Below are 21956 nucleotides of genomic sequence, written 5' to 3'. Positions count from 1 at the left end.
TAAACTAAATGGCATTTGTTAGCAGTCTACACAGATGATATGATGATGATGATTGCTGTTGTTATAAATAATAATTACTGTACTTGGCAAATGGAAAAGCTACAAGCTTGTTTGGGGGTCATGCTCATATTAAATTCCATTTTCTTCTTTTCTATCTAGTTCTCTGAGAGTTAACCTTGCCATTTACGGAAACCAAACCTTAGTGTTCCAGTACAACCCTTCTGAGTAGCTAATAAAACTTAAAGAAATATATGATGCCATAAGTCACTATAACTCTTTCAGTAGTCTTTAAGTCTTCTTAAACTGTTACCAATGTTGGAAGCTCACAGTTGTGTACTACTTTTATGTTGTATCATTACAATTTCCCTTGACTGGAACTAGAGGTTCCGGGTAAGAGGTTGTACACCATAAGTAATGGTCATGTTGAATGTAAGGGCCAAAAAGTTAGCTTAAAAAAATACTATCTGCTAGCTGCGTGATGCAGAGTGTAAGATCCCATTTCAGACAAAGCACTTAAGTTAAATAGCACACAAACGAGATAAACATCCAGTTCAAGTTTTCTTTAGGTAGCTCAATGCTAACCCTGTGAGATGCCTGCTGGAAGCTGATTGGCTGATGGTAGCCATGGTTTTTGTATGACATATAAATAATCAGGGCTGCTAATAAATGTCATTTTATTAATCTGTGAGAACTTGCGCTGGCTAACGAAAAGATTTTAGTCTTTGTTTTTTTTTTTTTTTTAGTCTTAGTGATTATTATTATAACTAATAATTATTGTAGCTGAAAACTGAAAAAGAGACAATTTAGAGTTTGGGTCAGTGTCATTTTCTCAACCTGAAATAACACATGCTGTAAGACCCAGAGTTTATTTTACTGTTTCTGAAGCCAAATATGTGCTTTCCAATACAATGCAATAGATTGGCCTTACTGATAAAACATGAATATATGGTGTTATTAATCTCTATAATGCTATACATTCAGTTTACTCCAAATCTCTGCAACAGACTTTAACTTAAGGGAGCTTGGATTTTTACAGTGAGGGTATCCAAGAAATTTTGCCCACAAAACCTACTTTGTGATTCTCCTGGCTTAGAGACCTGAGCCCCATCATGGTGTCGTCTGTAAAAATTCTTCATCTGCTACACAGAATTCATTTGGCAGACTGTGCTGGTCTGCACTGCTGAAATATGAGTGTTGCTCTTGGCTTTCATCTCAATAGTAGCAGCTGATTTGTTGTGAGCTGGGGGTTCTGCTAAATTCCTTTGCTGAGCCCTCAGACAATCCACTGTAGAGCTGGAGAGCAGTACATGCCTGTACACCTACACATGCCGAGAAGCTCCTCCAGGCACGGCTGGATTCATGATGACATGATGACCAGGACAAGGTCAGTGGCTGCTGAGTTGAAAGAAATAAATCGCGTCCTACAAATTGAAACTGGCTTTAAACTCCGAGTTCTTGTTTCTCCTCGCTGTCCCTCCAACTGCAATCTTGGCGTTATTATTATTATTTCTTCACTCTAGAGATTTCTCCAATGCTGACAAATAACTGGATAGGCAATTTACCACCACATGAAATTCTCCACTGGCTTCATCATCCTTCGGAAATAGTTAAAATGTGTTTCTCATTAGATGGGTGTCAAATCGAATTAGAAACTCCATTCGCTTCCTGGATGTCATGTTAGTCTTCAAATTAGCTTAGCCAGATGTCAGAGGACCCCAATCTCAACAGAGTTGCTCACGTTTAGCTTCCTAGAAGGAGAAGCTCTCTGTAACTTTAGAGAGAAGGGAGGAAATTAAATCAGTGGCTCTGGAGCCAATAATGAAAGATGCTTTATTCAGACTGTGAAAAGAAAAGCAGCATGAGATCAGAATCAGTGAATTCCAATTGGACGGAGCCATGCTCTGTGCTTTTCCATCAGCAGCAAGTCACTCTAAGAGATTGCATGAATTCCACATATGAACTCTTTGGGCTGAGCGTACCATTCAGGAACTGTGCATACAGAGGGATTTCTATAAAACTGAAAGCTTCGTTTTTTTTTTTTCTTCCTGTGATGAGACTTATCTCCTGTAATAGCTGCAGTGGTTACACCACTGTCCATATCCGGGGTTATCTCAACAGTTCTCAACGTCAATCAAAAAGTCTTTCTAAAATGTATTAACTACAGTATACTGCTGAGAGGAACTATTATTGTTGCTTAATGATAAGGGCAAACCAATTAGTAATGCTTATTATTATTATTATTTGTCTGTCTAACTGTCAGCACAAGCATCAGCTCATGACTGTCGCACATTGTAAATTAATCAAAGGATACTAATTATTAACCCTAATTTCCACCAATTTACTCATACCCAATTCCCATTCACATGCTAGAATAAAGGCAAGACTGATTCCCCTGAGATTTGCACCTCTGCCCACTGCATCTCTTCAGATTGCTGATCATGCAATATCACAGGACATGCTGCCTGCCCTCCTGCATAGACAAGAGTTCAGAGATGTGGATTATTGGTTAGTGTAGAGCTGATCAATAGAAGATCCCCCTTCTTTCACCTCAGTAACGGCTGATTTTTCTCTCAATCTGGCAGTCACGGTCTTGGGGTGTGTATACTTTATCCCTGCACCATTCTGAAGTCACCATGGTAACCATGGCTTTGTAGCAAGGATGTAACCAAATATGAAGGATTTAGAATGGACAGATTATGTGTTTTAATCGTAATACAGATACAGATAGCAGATATCATACTCTTCATACACAAAAAATACTGTTTCCTGTTCTAAAAGAACACTGGAAAAGAAAATGCCCATTTTACACTGATCATTTTACTGGGTTTTACTTTATCCCTCTGCAAACACACACACCCTGTGTGTGTGTTTGCAGAGGGAACTACCCAGTAGTAGACCTGCATTACCCCTTTTTGGTCTACTTTTATTATGGCAGTTGCTATTTATGCAGCTCTATTTCATTTTTTTTTTATTTTTTTTTTTTTAAAGCCAGTCAACTAAACCTTTGAGCAGATGACTTGGCCTGTTTTTATTTCATAAAATATGATTCAGTGGTTTGAGTATTGACAGATTTGCTAGCACTAAAAGGCTACGGGAATTACTTTTATTCTGAAGAAGTCTAAATAAGTGCACTAACAGTACTGATCTGTGAAGGTATTTTTAAAAAATGAGCCAGTGCATTGGGGGGAAAAAAAAAAAAAAAAGAAGGACATCCTGCATAACACTCATTTTTACTCACTGCAGGGTGATGGATCTGCATGCTGAGTTTTAGACTTTGGCTATCTAATAGTAAAGATCAGAAATTAAACATACAATGACAACATACATTTGTCAGCTTACAGAGAGAGAGAGAGAGAGAGAGAGAGAGGGAGAGAGCGAGAGAACACCATCAATCTCTCTAAACAACACACACACATTGTTTGCACAGTGATTCACAGCACAGCAGGTTGGGATGTTACACTGCATCACAACAAAGTTAATCAATAGACAGCAGTCGGCCCAGAGGAGCTCCCTAAACCACCCACAGACTGGAACCACTAGCTGCTTGATTTTGGATGGGATGTGATAGGTAGACAAACACACACACACACTGCACACACACACACACGCCTGAATTATTAACATATTCTTAGTTTTTGCAAGAGACAACTGATAGAAAAGAAAAGGCTGACATTCTCTAAGAAATTCTCTGAGTACAGCTGAGTAAATTTGCATGCCTAAAAATATAAAGATCATCAAATATTCTGAAAAGAACTCTCCACACTCTCTCACTCCGAGACTAAGCAATGTTATTCTCTAAAAAAAATATACATATCCTCACCATATATTAACTTGAGTGGCAAAAACTTTGACTGAATGTCAGAAGATTACGAAGCTATAAATTGAGCAAAACAGCAGTCACTGCACGTGTTATTATAAAGTCGTTTTCATGAAGGGTGCCAGTAATTCTGTAGATTTGCTGAGTCATTCAAACACAATGATCTTCTCAAGGTAAAAACCATGCAGTCGAGGGGAACAGGATGATTAAGAGACAGGGAAAAGTTTCCAGAGACTGAGACTTTATCTTAGGTGATGAATGATTTATGGAGCTGAACAGAAATAGCTGCGTGTGTGGGAGGACGGACTAAATGCTTCATCTCAAACATTTTTCCCTCTATTCCAAAAAACCAAAAAGGCTAGCCCTGGCTTTTCTAGGAAAGTGCATGAGGAGCTCCATGGGGAAGTTCATTCGTAATGGCAATAATGCTTTAAAAAGCATTTAATTCTGCAGAACATTGTACCAGACCCTCGTCTGTATGTTCTCGACTACAAAGTTCCATCATTAAGCCCTGTATTAGCGGCCAGGTCGCTCCGGCTGAGTGTTCACATGGGAAAAGCTCGCCAGCTCTTATCTTTATGCTGCTACCAGTGGCAATTACATGTGATATAATGGCTGGGAGTATGTACTGCTGTAGGTGTGCAGACAGGGCAGCTATAGTGGGAATACACTGCTCTTAAAGAGGGAGGTGCTGTTACTGAGCTGCAACAGCTGATCTTTACAGCTGACCAGAGGCTTGTAAAATCATAATTCTACAAGAGTTTTCAAAGAGTTTTACAAATAAAAGTGACGGTGTACTTCATACAATAGGCTCAAGTGGTGGAACTTTACTGAAAGGGTGTCTTTGGTTGTCATTTCAGTGGTTATACAGTTGACCTGACCTTTTTATAGATACGATTTCCAAAATGGCTAAAAATCAGCAGTTCGGTGGAAAGTAAATAAGGATCGCGGTCTATATAATCAAACTGAATTGAAATACAAATCTCAATCCATCACATGCCTGTAGTTTGGAAAATTAAAATTTCTGAATTGTTTCTCGAATGTAATTCCTCTTAACTCACTGCAAAAACGAGGGTGGGATGTGCTAATTTTTCACTACAAGAATAGTAGCAGACTGACGGCCATAAAACTCCAAATCACCTGATAACTCACTGAATGTTTTCACCGGTTCTCATTATAGCATGATGGCCCGGATTCACACACTGCAATACTAAATGTAACAAAAGCAGCTCAGATTCACAAACCTGATGACGATATGGAAGTCTTTTCATAAAATAAATGAGGCCATGTCACTGTGTTGCTTCTGTCTCGAAAACAAATGAGCTACACAATCAGTGCTCATGTCTCAGCAAATCATTCACTCGTTCATTCATCTTCAGTAGATACTTTATTCTGATCAGGCTTCAAGAGGATCCGAATTCAAACATATAAAGTATATATACAATATTAATGTTCCAGCAAAAGAATCAATGCCAAACATTTATTCCTGTCTGATGCTGTTCAAGCAAGAGATTCAAGCCATGTATGTTTTTCAAATCATTTCTGAAATATGTAAATACGCTCGGCTGAGACTGGGAGAGCGGGATAGGGAAAGCTTTCTCAATAGAGACAATTCTGATACAAATAGACATAATGCAATATTACAATTATGAGAGAGCAAAGCAACACCAAGGATATGAATGAGGGCGGAATAATTAAGTCATTCAAGAGAGTGGAATGCAAAATCTTTTAGTTTTCCACTATGAATATCTGACAGTATACATTTGGATCTCTTCTGTTACTTGGGGGTAATAAAGAAAGCGTCACACTACATTATTTATTCATTCATCTTCAGCAACAGCTTTATCCTGTTAAACTTGGATGGGCATCAAACCTTTGACAACAAAATGAAACACAATTTGAAGGTAGATGGGAATTAAAATGTGGTATTAAATTTGGAAATGATACACAAGGTTAATAAAAAGAGACTTGGATTCAAAACTTCTATCAATTAATAAAATAATAATGTATGCATTATACTGATGTCTATATTTTACATACATAAAATATAGACATCATAAAATTAACAAATATAGCGTCCATGCTTGTGAACATGATAAGCTGAACAACTTCTCCCTGTCTAATGTCCGTGTAATAATTATATTTGCTTGAGGTTTTGCTGAAATGATAATTTCAAATTTAAGCAGGAAAAAAAAATGCTAATTTATTGAAAATTTCCTAAAGCTAAATTTAAGATTAATAATTTATTATTAGATGCTTTTTGATTAAAGTTGTGTTAAACTGTACGATTCTTTTGGCAGATAATTTTGCTTGTTCTTTGGGGAAAAAATATGTTTAAATTAAAAATAAAATCTTCCAATAGAAAAAGAGGTTGCAATAAATAAGCAAATCTTTTATCTGTTCAAAAATGAAATGATATTTGGTTTACTGTAATCTTATAATAGGGAACATTCGATTTATATTCAAGATATTTTGCTGAGTGGTTCTATTTTGCCCAAGAACCAGTTCCAGCTCTACAACAATAATCTTCCGCACTCCAAATATTCATCCATATAAATGTAAACAAAACCTGCAGGGCATTAAATAAGAGAAAACAGCATCCAACATCCCAACCCACCCTAAAAGCTTTACGCATGAGGGGGGGAAAAAACAACCCAGAGAGCGAGAGTGTCCAGCGGTGATCTGGCTGATGAAGCCAGTGAAGGCAACACTGCAGTGTAACTCATTCTGACTGGATTTAACCACAGACACTCCCATACTGCACGGCAGCGAGGAGAGCCCTCTGCAAGAATGAATTCGTTGGTACGTTTACTTGCTGTGGTGGCATGTTTAATAAGGTGGAAAGCGTGAAACCTACAGCTGAAAGTGTTCCATCACTCAATGCTTCTTGCTGAAACAAATCCAATATGTCAAAATGGCTGCCTTAAGCTTCTGGCTTAGTCATGGATCCTTGTTTATTCTTTACCCTTAATGGTTTGTCTAACTTTTCACTCCATGTTTTGCTTTCTCTAGTGGTGCTTAACCTCATACCCACTTCACAAATGAAAGTCTTTATTTATACAGGAATTAAATCAGTGAGAGCAAGATCTCATTAACTGGAAAAATAATACACAAAAATATACATTCAAATAAGCGGAAATAATCGGTGGTAATGAAAGCACATGGATTTTACACAAGAAATGAAAACGACTAATGAAATATCACTAATATGAATAAATAAATAAAATCGCTCGGTTTTAAATGGATTAAATGAGAAAAGATAAAAAGTCAGTGCAGATGAAAGAGGTACTGTAGAGACACTGACACTATGATGAGAATATGATATAACTAATACATTTTTCTTCCGTTCTGTAATGCATTTACAGCAAGTGAAGCAAGATATTCAGACAAGAAAAAAAAACACAGCTGGACTTTGGTTTTATCCTTTGAGATTTGTCTGGATTGTAGAGCTAACATATCAGACAGAACCACATGCTAAGAAGAGGGAAAGAGAGGGGGGAAAAAACAAACACGGAGCTGGGGAAAGAAAAGTTTTTTTTTCAGGAGAGAAGTTTCCACACTACTGGTTTAATCCCAGTAAAAATATAAGTGCCTATTAAAGCTGTTGCTGCTTTTGGATCTTTTTTGACTGTTAACATCCATATGTGTGTAATTATTATGCAGTGTAATTAATTAATATGCAATTAATGTACATTATTATTATTATTATCATTATTATTATTATTATTATTATTATTATTATTATTATAAACAACAATCATTTTATTTTATATATTTTTATTTAAATATAGTTGTATTTAAATACTATTAGTTTTATGTGGTGTCAAGTATCCAGGAAGCAGTTTTATATATATATATATATATATATATATATATATATATATATATATATATATATATATATATATATATATATATATATATAAAATATAAAATAAAAACTATATATATTTTTTTAATTTATTGTTGTTTATATCTTCTCCTTTAACTACTCTACATTTACTACTCTGATTTATCATCTTTTGTAATTGTAATTATTAATAATTATTTTTTGTATTATACCAGGGGCATGAACAAACAAACAAACAAACAAAAAACATTGATTTTGATTTCAGGATCTTTTAAATTATTATTATTATTATTATTATTATTATTATTATTAATAATAATAATAATAATTATTATTATTATTATTATTATTATTATTATCATTATTATTATTATTATATAAAAAACATCAATTTTGATTTCAGGATCTTCTTAATTATTATTATTATTATTATTATTATTATTATTATTATTATTATTATTATTAAATAAAAAACATCAATTTTGATTTCAGGATCTTTTTAATGTGGTAGTTGCCCCTAACTTATATTGAAACTTATATTGATTGTTGCTAGGATACCATCCAGTAGCACTGCATGACCCAATCGAACGATACGAAATGAAATGAAATGAAAGCTGGATATATACCCCATGTCTCTGTGCCTGAACTTCAGTTTTCTTTCCAAAGAAAATTAAACAAGCTGAAGGTCCACCTTGAGCTCCGACTGTTCCAGTGAAACCCAACCTTGATCAGTCTTAAGACTGGACAGTGTGTGAGGTAGAAGATGGTTAAATCTATACACTTAGTGAGTGTGTATCAATACTGAAGGTTTCTGTGTGTGCTGTATTAAAGGTGGCAGGTCATTGCACCCAGACAGCCCTAATGGGGGCCACAATGGAAAGCACAGGACGTGGATTTAAAAAAAAAAAAAAAGAAAAAAAAAAAAAGAGCAGGGCTATTTAAGTGTGCATGGGGGCGATTAACTCACCTGGGGCTGCTGGCTGACGGCTAGGGGTCATGAGATGATAGAGAATGATGATGGATTATGGAGGACTGGGCTTAATGCACACTACCATTTCCACTCAGTTTCACAGCCACAGTTTTATATATTTATATATGAAATGGAAAGCAGGGCAGAGAGAGTGAGAGAAAGAGTAAGGAATAAGAAGAATCAAACAAAGAAATGACAGTGAAGATGGATCACAACAGACTGGTTACCGGCACAAATGAGTAGAAAGCCAGGGTAGAATAAGAAATAAATAGATGGAGAGAAAAACAGAGGCATATTTTAAGAATTCTTTTTACCATGTCTATGAGACTCTCCTGGATGCGGTTGAGTGTCGTCCTCAGTCTACTGCTAATCAGCCCCAGTCCAGATGATTCATACTGCAGCAAAGAGACAAGAACAACACACACAGTCAGGGAGATGGTCCCTCATTACTTTTCTACGACACGCACACACTGTGGAAAGTCATTCACACTTTCACTCAAATGCAGTTACTACAATTAGATCACCAAGCCCACACACATGCAGAAAGGATACTTATGAACTCTTTCTCATGACTAATCATCCAAAGGAATCACCACAACACAAAGAGTTTTGCTCAGATCATGGAGAATGTGTGTGTGTGTGCATGGATTAATGCAGTGATGCGTGATCTGCCAAACCAAAACTGACCGCAGCCTGATTGTAAACATCATTCCCATTACTATGGGAACATGTCGAGGAAAACTTTGGGGTAATTTATGGGGAGCCACGCAAACCATGTTTAAGAAAAACCATCTTCAGAACACAGAGAACCAAACACAGACAGGATCAAAAGTCGATTTATTGTTTTTTTGCCTGCCAAATGGAAATGTTTTCACCACAAGATTTGTTTCATTAGGAACTACCCATTCTTTTCACAGTGTGTTCGCTGCTCAGAGCGAGGACAGTAGCACTCTTTAAAGAGGACAGTCAAAACAAATTGAGACATAAATCTCACTCGGCTATCATCTTTGGCTACTAAGCATTCTCACACGTTTATTCTATCATACACATCATCTGCACAACACTTGAGCAAAGGCTAAGCTCAAACCAAAGTTGTAGTATCAGTCATTTCAGCAGTTTCAGTAATTTAACACAACTGCCTAAATATAAATCACAGTTTAGTCTCAGTCTCAAGTCTCAGAAGCACTGTACTGCTCACAGGCCGTCATTAAATCACTTGCAATTAGTAGTTTTGATTCAGGAATGGTTTTTTCTTTAACAGTTAAGAATAAATTAACTTTATTTGGGGCTGAGTGCAAAACAATGTCTTACAGAAGCATTATTATTGTGTTTACTTTTTGTCCTCGCCCTCTCATGCTTGTAAATTATAAATTGGATTCAGGGACCTGCTGCGCATGAGACCGGTGAATTTACACGTCTCTTATATTTCAAGATTCATCACCAAGAACATTGGAGCCTCAGTGCTGGCTTGGAAATTGGACAAAATCCTGTTGCAGAACTGTGTAGTGTATGCAGGAAATCCAAATAAATCTACGTAAATATATAAGACGTAAATATATAAGTGTATAAATAAGATAGATAGATAGATAGATAGATAGATAGATAGATAGATAGATAGATAGATAGATAGATAGATAGATAGATAGATAGATAGATAGATAGATAGATACACTATATTGCCAAAAGTATTCGCTCACGCATCCAAATAATCAGAATCAGGTGTTCCAATCACTTCCATGGCCACAGGTGTATAAAATCAAGCACCTAGGCATGCAGACTGTTTTTACAAGCATTTGTGAAAGAATGGGTCGCTCTCAGGAGCTCAGTGAATTCCAGCGTGGAACTGTGATAGGATGCCACCTGTGCAACAAATCCAGTCGTGAAATTTCCTCGCTCCTAAATATTCCACAGTCAACTGTCAGCTGTATTATAAGAACATGGAAGTGTTTGGGAACGACAGCAACTCGTAAACTGTACGTAAACTGACGGAGCGGGGTCAGCGGATGCTGAGGCGCATAGTGTGAAGAGGTCGTCAACTTTCTGCAGAGTCAATCGCTACAGACCTCCAAACTTCATGTGGCCTTCAGATTAGCTCAAGAACAGTGCGCAGAGAGCTTCATGGAATGGGTTTCCATGGCCGAGCAGCTGCATTCAAGCCATACATCACCAAGTGCAATGCAAAGCGTCGGATGCAGTGGTGTAAAGCACGCCGCCACTGGACTCTAGAGCAGTGGAGACGCGTTCTCTGGAGTGACGAATCGCGCTTCTCCATCTGGCAATCTGATGGACGAGTCTGGGTTTGGCGGTTGCCAGGAGAACGGTACTTGTCTGACTGCATTGTGCCAAGTGTAAAGTTTGGTGGAGGGGGGATTATGGTGTGGGGTTGTTTTTCAGGAGCTGGGCTTGGCCCCTTAGTTCCAGTGAAAGGAACTCTGAATGCTTCAGCATACCAAGACATTTTGGACAATTCCATGCTCCCAACTTTGTGGGAACAGTTTGGAGCTGGCCCCTTCCTCTTCCAACATGACTGTGCACCAGTGACCAAAGCAAGGTCCATAAAGACATGGATGACAGAGTCTGGTGTGGATGAACTTGACTGGCCTGCACAGAGTCCTGACCTCAACCCGATAGAACACCTTTGGGATGAATTAGAGCGGAGACTGAGAGCCAGACCTTCTCGTCCAACATGTGTGTGACCTCACAAATGCGCTTCTGGAAGAATGGTCAAAAATTCCCATAAACACACTCCTAAACCTTGTGGACAGCCTTCCCAGAAGAGTTGAAGCTGTTATAGCTGCAAAGGGTGGACTGACGTCATATTGAACCCTATGGATTAGGAATGGGATGTCACTTAAGTTCATATGTGAGTCAAGGCAGGTGAGCGAATACTTTTGGCAATATAGTGTAGATAGATAGATAGATAGATAGATAGATAGATAGATAGATAGATAGATAGATAGATAGATAGATAGATAGATAGATAGATAGATAGATAGATAGATAGATAGATAGATAGATAGATAGATGCAAAATAAATGAACTGAATTAAGTCAGCAATTACAGAAAGAAAGAAAGAAAGAAAGAAAGAAAGAAAGAAAGAAAGAAAGAAAGAAAGAAAGAAAGAAAGAAAGAAAGAAAGAAAGAAAGAAAGAAAGAAAAGACATGGTCTAAACTAACAAGTGCCGAAAAATAAGCTGAAATTAATCTTTAGAAATAGAACAAACCATCAAATGAATAAATTAATGACTGTATGAATGAATGAATGTCTAAACAAACAAACAAACAAACAAACAAATCATACACATCTACAGCATGAAGTGTGTATGATTTCAGTTGAAGACACTGACAGGAGAGTCACGCCGCACTCTTACCCAGCAGCCCAGTCTTGGAGCGGCCGGACGGCTGCCTGAGGTGGGTGTGGATGGAGACGGAGCATGCTTGCAAAAAAAGTATGGAGGGTGGGGGGACGGTTACCAAAACCAAAAGCAATTCAAATGTAATGTTAAACCACACACAAATGTCAGGTCTTTGGAATCACATATAAAAGATGTCCTTGGTTTTTATTCTAACTACTGCTAGACAACCACCGCTGCATACAAACAAAAGCAGTCTTTCTATTTTCGAGTCATGGATGTCAGGTGGTCAATTAAAGCACAGCCTTCACTTAACGCTTAAATTAACAATCTGAAAAAGAGCCATTTGTTACTGAGACAGCTGCTCTATCAGTAGAGGTGGAATGACTCTGCTCAGCCTGGCACTCTGCCTGTCTGCGAGGCCTTTCATCGCCCCAGAGGTGATTCATTTTTCCCAGAGTGTCAGTGTTTCTCCATATCTTTCTCTTCCCCGTTCCTTCCACTCAGTGCCTCTGGGGCAAGTTATTAACTTTAAACAAGCAATCTTCAGTGGCAAGGTCGATGCGGTGGTGTGTGCTACAGACGGAGTTGTGGTGGAGCACGGATATTTCTTTAACTCATTTCTCAAGGAAATCACCCTCTGAAGGTGGGATGTGTTTAGAGTCAGTTATGGGTCACAGCAGGAGTGTATGCGCAGATCAGTTTCAGATACGTGTTAAATATGAAGATTTAGCTCCGGTGCTGCTCTGTGGAAAGATGTGTTCTTTACAAGCAGCCAAGATTTACTCTGTAAAGAAATTCTGAATTCTTCCATCTACATGTTGGTCTGCTTTTAGTTTGTTTAACAATTCTAACTCAACTCACACACTTCTTCAGGTTTTCACAGTGTGTTCGCTGCTCAAACCGAATACAGTAGCACTCTTTAAAATGGACAGCCAAATACGAATTAAGATATAAATCTCACTCGGCTATCATCTTTGGCTACTAAGCGTTCTCACTCTCACATGGTTATTCTATCATACACATCATCTGCGCAACACTTGAGCAAAGCCTAAGCTCGAACACTTTTAATGCTTGTAGTATCAGTAATTTAAGCCGTTTTAGTAATTTAACACAACAAATCCAACTGCATAAATATAAATCACAGTTTAAGTTAATAAAGAGACCATAAAGATTAGCAAGCATTTTAATTGATGAACAATTCTTACTCAACTTCTTCAGGTTCGAATGCCTGGTTTTAGTGGGAGTCTATCCATCCCCCTCTACGCTCGGCTTAAACAGATGAGTTTCCTAAACTCCGATACTGAAGCTAAAACTCTAGATCGCTAACTTTGTTGTATATCTGCAGTGCATTCTGGAACTTCAATGTCTCCATTAATTCTACACTCTATTTCTCATTAATATAACAACATTGCTGGGAAATCTTCTTTTGTTTTTGTGTTTTTCCTCCTATTAAAAAACATTGTGCTAGAAATGTCCTTCAATTAAACAGTCCAGCAAACACAGTACCTCACAAATATTTCAGTATAAAAATATGCCATGGCGGTATTTTCCTTTAAAGCCTCACATACAGAAAGACACATAAAGCGAAGAAAAATAATATAAATATAATTATATTATATTGAATTGTCGTATTTGTGAGCAGGACATCATGAAACTAATCTCCTTGAACAGTAACATCTCTCAGAAGACAAACAAAGCGAATAAATACTCCAGAAAGAGTACAATAAAGGAAAGTGGAAAGATTTTCCCTTCAACAGATTTCGAGACACTCACACTGCTACAAAATATTCCTACCAGGTCACATGATGCTCAGTTCGCTCTGATAATAATAGCGGTAATTATGATCTGTAGTACACCCATGAGAAAACGATCGACTGCTGTGACAGATTCATAAACGTATCATGGAAAAAGGGAAACAAAAAAAACCTCATAAAAGCACAGTTTGTCTGTACATAACTACTGAAAAAATTCCTTATCAGAGAGCAGATCCATGTAATCCAACACAGAGATGGATTAACAGGTCATACCATGTCATTCCGGCCGAAGAAGGTGTATACGGCGTACAGGTAATAGTCGAACAGCTGTGACACGCAGTGGATGACGTCGAATGCGATGGGTTTTAAAATGTTCATCATCTGCATGTATTTACCTGAGAAAGACAACAACAACACAACCAGAATCTATTAACGCTGACTAGAAACTGTAATATTAATTCATCAATTATTTTAAAAAAGAACCAAGAAATATCATGTTTGATAAGCGAACAAAATATACAGCTAGGTATCTAGAATAAGTTATGCTAAAAATATAAAAGTACTGTGACAGGCAGTTTGTTTTATCAGGTTTTATCAGCAAGCTCACGTTTTAAAAATTCCAGAAATGCACACTAGTCAATTATAATGAGATCTAAACTTGCTGGTGGATTAGTCATTATTGGTTGGACATCGACATTTCCATGCACCATGAGGCAGGGCAATTGAATTTAAGCACGAAATAATAAAGCATACATAAGATAGTGATATAGTTAGGATTGAATAAGAAGTGATTAATATTAAGAAAACTCGCTCGATGTTTACGCTGAGGAAGGCTTTTTGGTTTTTTTATGTGTACTCATGAGAGACTTCATTTTTCTCAAAAACGGCGTAACTGACGTAAAATCCGTTTATTATTTGCAATGTAATAGTCAAGGATTAGTGAGCAAAACTCCCATTAGCCAAGAAAACAACTGCAGATTACGGAATCTTAAAACAAAATCATTTATTCTAGTTTGTTTTTGGGTTACAAAAACATTGACGTTCGCAGAGAAAAGCCTCAAGAAAAGAAATAAACTAAAGTCAATGCCACGACTGAAACAGTAAAAAAAAAAAAAAAAAAAAACCCCACCTTTGTTATTATTTAATCCATTTTTTTCTATTAAAGAGCTAAACTCTAATGGAGTCGAAACTGCCACGTCGGCTGATGCATTAGACAAATTATCATTGCTATAAATGACCTGAAAGAGACGAGGAGGCAAATGCAAAACGGATCTAATGGCAAGGAGCAGAGTCGATGCACACACCTCTGCCATTAGCTTATTAATTGATCTGCAAATCGAGGTCGCTTGCACGGGGTCACCGTTCTGGTCTGTGTTCTTTAAGTGGATGAAATGGTAAAGGTCAACTACTTACCGACCAGACGGATCACGTTAAGAGTAGTGTTGGTCAGGATGGGGGCGTTGACTTTGTTCAGGTTGTAGTCTGATCTTTTTCTGCTGCGTAGAGTCTCTCTGGACACGCTGATCTCACACACACACAAAATATGTTTTGATTTTTAAGAAAACATCACTGCATGAAATACATTGTTAAGATGTTACATATAGTGAAGAGAGACACCTAGCTAAAACTACGGAATAGAATAGAAGAAGCCTTTATTTATCACATTTACATTACAGCACAGTGAGATTGGGGGTCAGAGCACAGGGTTGACCATGATACAGGGTCCCTGGAGCAGTAAGGGTTAAGGGCCTTGCTTAGTGGTAGCTTGGCGATGCTGGGGCTTAAACCCAAATCTAAATCTTACTAAATAATAGGTAATAGTATATAAATACACACTCTGACCAGTCATTCAGCAATAACATTAAACCCACTGACAAGTGAAGTGAATAATACTGATTATCTTATTACAATGTAATATATCAGTCAGCAGCAAGAAACAGTCAGAGAACACTCAGTTCTCAAGTAGTCCCTCAACACAGTGTCTACTTTCAGCAGGATACTATGTCCTGCCAGATGTTTAGAAACAGTTTGAGGAACATGAGAAAGAGTTAAAGCTGTTGACTTGGCCTCCAAATTCCCAAGATCCTATTCTGACTGAGCCTCTGAGGGATGTGCTGGACAAACATATCCGATCCACAGAGGCCCCATCTTAAACCTTACACAACTTAAAATATCTTCTACTAACGTCTTGCAGATTTACCTAGCCATCTTTATTAAGCAGTTTATACTGGTCAAAACTGCAGTGGATCCAGAGACTGACCTGGGAACTCTTCCTGAACTGGATGCTGATTCATCACAGGGCATCTCACATACATTCACACCTAAGCGCCAAATTAAAGTATTCAATTCACCTACTGGCAGTAAGAAGAAAATGGATAAACAGATGAAACCCACATGGACACGGAGAAGATGCAGACAGACGTGATTCAGACAGTAATGTGAGCTCAGGACAAACGTGAGAAGGCTGGAGCTGTGAGGCACAACGATAAATGGGGCGTTTTGCATTGCTTGTGATACGTGTTAACATCTCCACTGTGAGCATGCAAAATAATTCCAGCATCATGTACTAAAGCATAACATTCGGGTCGGAACACAGAGACTGCTCTAATAAGGGCAGTTTGTCTTACCTCAAAACAAACCTCTTCGTTAACCCTATTGTTCATAGTAAAAATAAAATAAATAAATTATAATAAATTATAATATAATATAATATAATATAATATAATATAATATAATATAATATAATATAATATAATATAATATAATATAATATATTAAATTAATAACATTACAGATACTTGTTACTATGGGGATATAGACAGTATCAGTATTTTTTAATAACTGGTACTGAGCTTAGATAAGAGTGAAGATTAAATCCACCCACATCAACACACCTACACCCACGTCAATACACCTACACCCACGCCAACACACCTACACCCACGCCCACGTCAATACACCTACACCCACGTCAATACACCTACACCCACGCCAACACACCTACACCCACGCCCACGTCAATACACCTACACCCACGTCAATACACCTACACCCACGTCAACACACCTACACCCACGCCAACACACCTACACCCACGCCCACGTCAATACACCTACACCCACGTCAATACACCTACACCCACGTCAACACACCTACACCCACGCCCACATCAATACACCTACACCCACGTCAACACACCTACACCCACGCCAACACACCTACACCCACGCCCACATCAATACACTTACACCCACGTCAATACACCTACACCCACGTCAATACACCTACACCCACGTCAATACACCTACACCCACGCCAACACACCTACACCCACGTCAATACACCTACACCCACGTCAATACACCTACACCCACGTCAATACACCTACACCCACGTCAATACACCTACACCAACACACCTACACCCACATCAATACACCCACGCCAACACACCTACACCCACGCCCACATCAATACACCTACACCCACGCCAACACACCTACACCCACGTCAATACACTTACACCCACGTCAATACACCTACACCCACATCAATACACCTACACCCACGCCAACACACCTACACCCACGTCAATATACCTATGCCCACGTCAATACACCTACACCCACGTCAATACACCTACACCCACGCCAACACACCTACACCCACGTCAATACACCTACACCCACGCCCACATCAATACACCTACGCCCACGCCAATACACCTACGCCCACATCAATACACCCACGCCCACGTCAATACACCTACACCCACGTCAATACACCTACACCCACGTCAACACACCTACACCCACGCCAACACACCTACACCCACGCCCACGTCAATACACCTACACCCACGTCAATACACCTACACCCACGTCAACACACCTACACCCACGCCCACATCAATACACCTACACCCACGTCAACACACCTACACCCACGCCAACACACCTACACCCACGCCCACATCAATACACCTACACCCACGTCAATACACTTACACCCACGTCAATACACCTACACCCACGTCAATACACCTACACCCACGTCAATACACCTACACCCACGCCAACACACCTACACCCACGTCAATACACCTACACCCACGTCAATACACTTACACCCACGTCAATACACCTACACCCACGTCAATACACCTACACCCACGTCAATACACCTACACCAACACACCTACACCCACATCAATACACCCACGCCAACACACCTACACCCACGCCCACATCAATACACCTACACCCACGCCAACACACCTACACCCACGTCAATACACTTACACCCACGTCAATACACCTACACCCACATCAATACACCTACACCCACGCCAACACACCTACACCCACGTCAATATACCTATGCCCACGTCAATACACCTACACCCACGTCAATACACCTACACCCACGCCAACACACCTACACCCACGTCAATACACCTACACCCACGCCCACGCCAATACACCTACGCCCACATCAATACACCTACGCCCACGTCAATATACCTACACCCACGTCAATACACCTACACCCACGTCAATACACCTACGCCCACGTCAATACACCTACACCCACGCCAACACACCTACACCCACGTCAATACACCTACACCCACGTCAATACACCTACACCCACGCCAACACACCTACACCCACGTCAATACACCTACACCCACGCCCACATCAATACACCTACGCCCACGTCAATACACCTACACCCACGCCAACACACCTACACCCACGCCCACGTCAATACACCTACACCCACGTCAATACACCTACACCCACGTCAACACACCTACACCCACGCCAACACACCTACACCCACGCCCACGTCAATACACCTACACCCACGTCAATACACCTACACCCACGTCAACACACCTACACCCACGCCCACATCAATACACCTACACCCACGTCAACACACCTACACCCACGCCAACACACCTACACCCACGCCCACATCAATACACTTACACCCACGTCAATACACCTACACCCACGTCAATACACCTACACCCACGTCAATACACCTACACCCACGCCAACACACCTACACCCACGTCAATACACCTACACCCACGTCAATACACCTACACCCACGTCAATACACCTACACCCACGTCAATACACCTACACCAACACACCTACACCCACATCAATACACCCACGCCAACACACCTACACCCACGCCCACATCAATACACCTACACCCACGCCAACACACCTACACCCACGTCAATACACTTACACCCACGTCAATACACCTACACCCACATCAATACACCTACACCCACGCCAACACACCTACACCCACGTCAATATACCTATGCCCACGTCAATACACCTACACCCACGTCAATACACCTACACCCACGCCAACACACCTACACCCACGTCAATACACCTACACCCACGCCCACATCAATACACCTACGCCCACGCCAATACACCTACGCCCACATCAATACACCTACGCCCACGTCAATATACCTACACCCACGTCAATACACCTACACCCACGTCAACACACCTACACCCACGCCAACACACCTACACCCACGCCAACACACCTACACCCACGTCAATACACCTACACCCACGTCAACACACCTACACCCACGCCCACATCAATACACCTACACCCACGTCAACACACCTACACCCACGCCAACACACCTACACCCACGCCAACACACCTACACCCACGCCCACATCAATACACCTACACCCACGTCAATACACTTACACCCACGTCAATACACCTACACCCACGTCAATACACCTACACCCACGTCAATACACCTACACCCACGTCAATATACCTACACCCACGTCAATATACCTACACCCACGTCAATATACCTACACCCACATCAATACACCTACACCCACGCCAACACACCTACACCCACGTCAATATACCTATGCCCACGTCAATACACCTACACCCACGTCAATACACCTACACCCACGCCAATATACCTACACCCACGTCAACACACCTACGCCCACGCCAACACACCTACGCCCACGCCAACACACCTACGCCCACGCCAACACACCTACGCCCACGCCAACACACCTACACCCACGCCAACACACCTACACCCACGTCAATACACCTACACCCACGCCAACACACCTACACCCACGTCAATACACCTACACCCACGTCAATACACCTACACCCACGTCAATACACCTACACCCACGCCAACACACCTACACCCACGTCAATACACCTACACCCACGCCAACACACCTACACCCACGTCAATACACCTACACCCACGCCAACACACCTACACCCACGTCAACACACCTACACCCACGTCAATACACCTACACCCACGCCCACATCTATACACCTACGCCCACGTCAATATACCTACACCCACGTCAATACACCTACACCCACGCCAATATACCTACACCCACGTCAACACACCTACACCCACGCCAACACACCTACACCCACGTCAATACACCTACACCCACGCCAACACACCTACACCCACGTCAATACACCTACACCCACGCCAACACACCTACACCCACGCCAACACACCTACACCCACGTCAATACACCTACACCCACGCCCACATCAATACACCTACGCCCACGCCAATACACCTACGCCCACGCCAATACACCTACGCCCACATCAATACACCTACGCCCACGTCAATACACCTACACCCACGTCAACACACCTACACCCACGCCAACACACCTACACCCACGCCAACACACCTACACCCACGTCAATACACCTACACCCACGCCAATACACCTACACCCACGCCAATACACCTATGACCACGCCAATACACCTATGACCACGTCAATACACCTACACCCACGCCAATACACCTATGACCACGTCAATACACCTATGACCACGTCAATACACTTACACCCACGTCAATACACCTACACCCACGTCAATACACCTACACCCACGTCAATACACCTACACCCACGTCAATACACCTACACCCACGCCAACACACCTACGCCCACGCCAATACACCTACGCCCACGCCAATACACCTACGCCCACGCCAATACACCTACGCCCACGTCAATACACCTACGCCCACGTCAATACACCTACGCCCACGTCAATACACCTACGCCCACGTCAATACACCTACGCCCACGCCTATACACCTACGCCCACGTCAATACACCTACGCCCACGCCAATACACCTACGCCCACGCCAATACACCCACACCAAAATTCCTGATTTTACAGCAGCATTTTTCAGAGTTTTTGTGCTTTTTGTTTTTGCAGAAAATCAATCACCAAAATTGCAATCAAACGATCCTTCTTTTAAACTCCTACCACGCACTTTTTTTTTCTTTATATAATAGCTGTACTCGTGTTTGATACGTATGAAGTGAAGAGGGCTTTGGCTGAATGCACATCATGATGATGCCATGTGACGCATCTTCAGAAAATATGCGGTCATTTTGAAAAATCATGTTCATTTCGGCAGTTGCAAAATCCTAAAGGGACTAGCATTCTTGTCTGTAACACATCACAACATGGATTTGATTACAAGCTACTAGAAGGAAAGTGCAGATGATTTCAGCAGAGAGAGACAGCATGTACAATACTGCACTGCTGAGTGCTGCTTGTTTAAAGATTTCCATAATAAAAGTTTACCTATTATGATTATAATTTTAGAACCCTTTTGAAAAAGCTGTTCAGTGTAGTGACATAAAATTTGGGATATATTGCCCATTTCTTCCTAGAACTGATTTACCTCTTGGCTATAACAGACATTGAAACTCTAGTTGCACTCGACTGCCACTAGCCTTGTACTGTCTATCTGCTGCTGGTCACTTTCATCTTATTTCCTATCTTTCACTTTAGTATTTATTTGGTGATTCATCTTAGTGCCACTTAAAATTTTTTCTTAGAATTTCTTTTATACTTTGTTTCTGCATGAATTAAAGTGCAGTACTAGTGAAAAAAGAAGACGGTCAATCTTGAAGGTTTGAAGATCTGCCACGTTCTGTATGCACATTGTGAAGAGTTGAGAAAGCTCCACTCAAGGTTAAATGTAACTGCTGAGCCTCTAGACTACACAATGACCAAAATTGTTCAGCATCTCAATCATCATCAAACCTCTGGATGACTGAATAAACCAGATATCTACAGAAATCTACAGAAGGA

General features: G+C 40.5%; 1 protein-coding gene across 3 annotated transcripts in view; it reads right to left on the bottom strand.

Moving 5' to 3' along the window:
• vps50 (VPS50 EARP/GARPII complex subunit) overlaps positions 1 to 21956 on the bottom strand; it is a 153097-nt gene that overhangs the window by 32103 nt on the left and 99038 nt on the right. For 2 of the 3 annotated variants that reach the window (XM_058377732.1, XM_058377733.1), the window contains exons 20-23: positions 15161 to 15267; positions 14021 to 14142; positions 12009 to 12074; positions 8952 to 9032 (exon numbers count right to left, since the gene is read on the bottom strand). In XM_058377732.1, coding sequence (XP_058233715.1) covers positions 8952 to 9032; positions 12009 to 12074; positions 14021 to 14142; positions 15161 to 15267 — 376 coding nt within the window. The remainder of the gene's footprint in view (positions 1 to 8951; positions 9033 to 12008; positions 12075 to 14020; positions 14143 to 15160; positions 15268 to 21956) is intronic. The other variant, XM_058377734.1, reaches the window with a different exon arrangement.

The sequence above is a fragment of the Hemibagrus wyckioides genome, linkage group LG24, assembly GCF_019097595.1.
Source record: "Hemibagrus wyckioides isolate EC202008001 linkage group LG24, SWU_Hwy_1.0, whole genome shotgun sequence".
Taxonomy (NCBI): Eukaryota; Metazoa; Chordata; class Actinopteri; order Siluriformes; family Bagridae; genus Hemibagrus; species Hemibagrus wyckioides.
The sequence above is the reverse complement of the archived record's forward strand: the minus strand, read 5'-3'. Positions and strand labels throughout refer to the sequence as shown.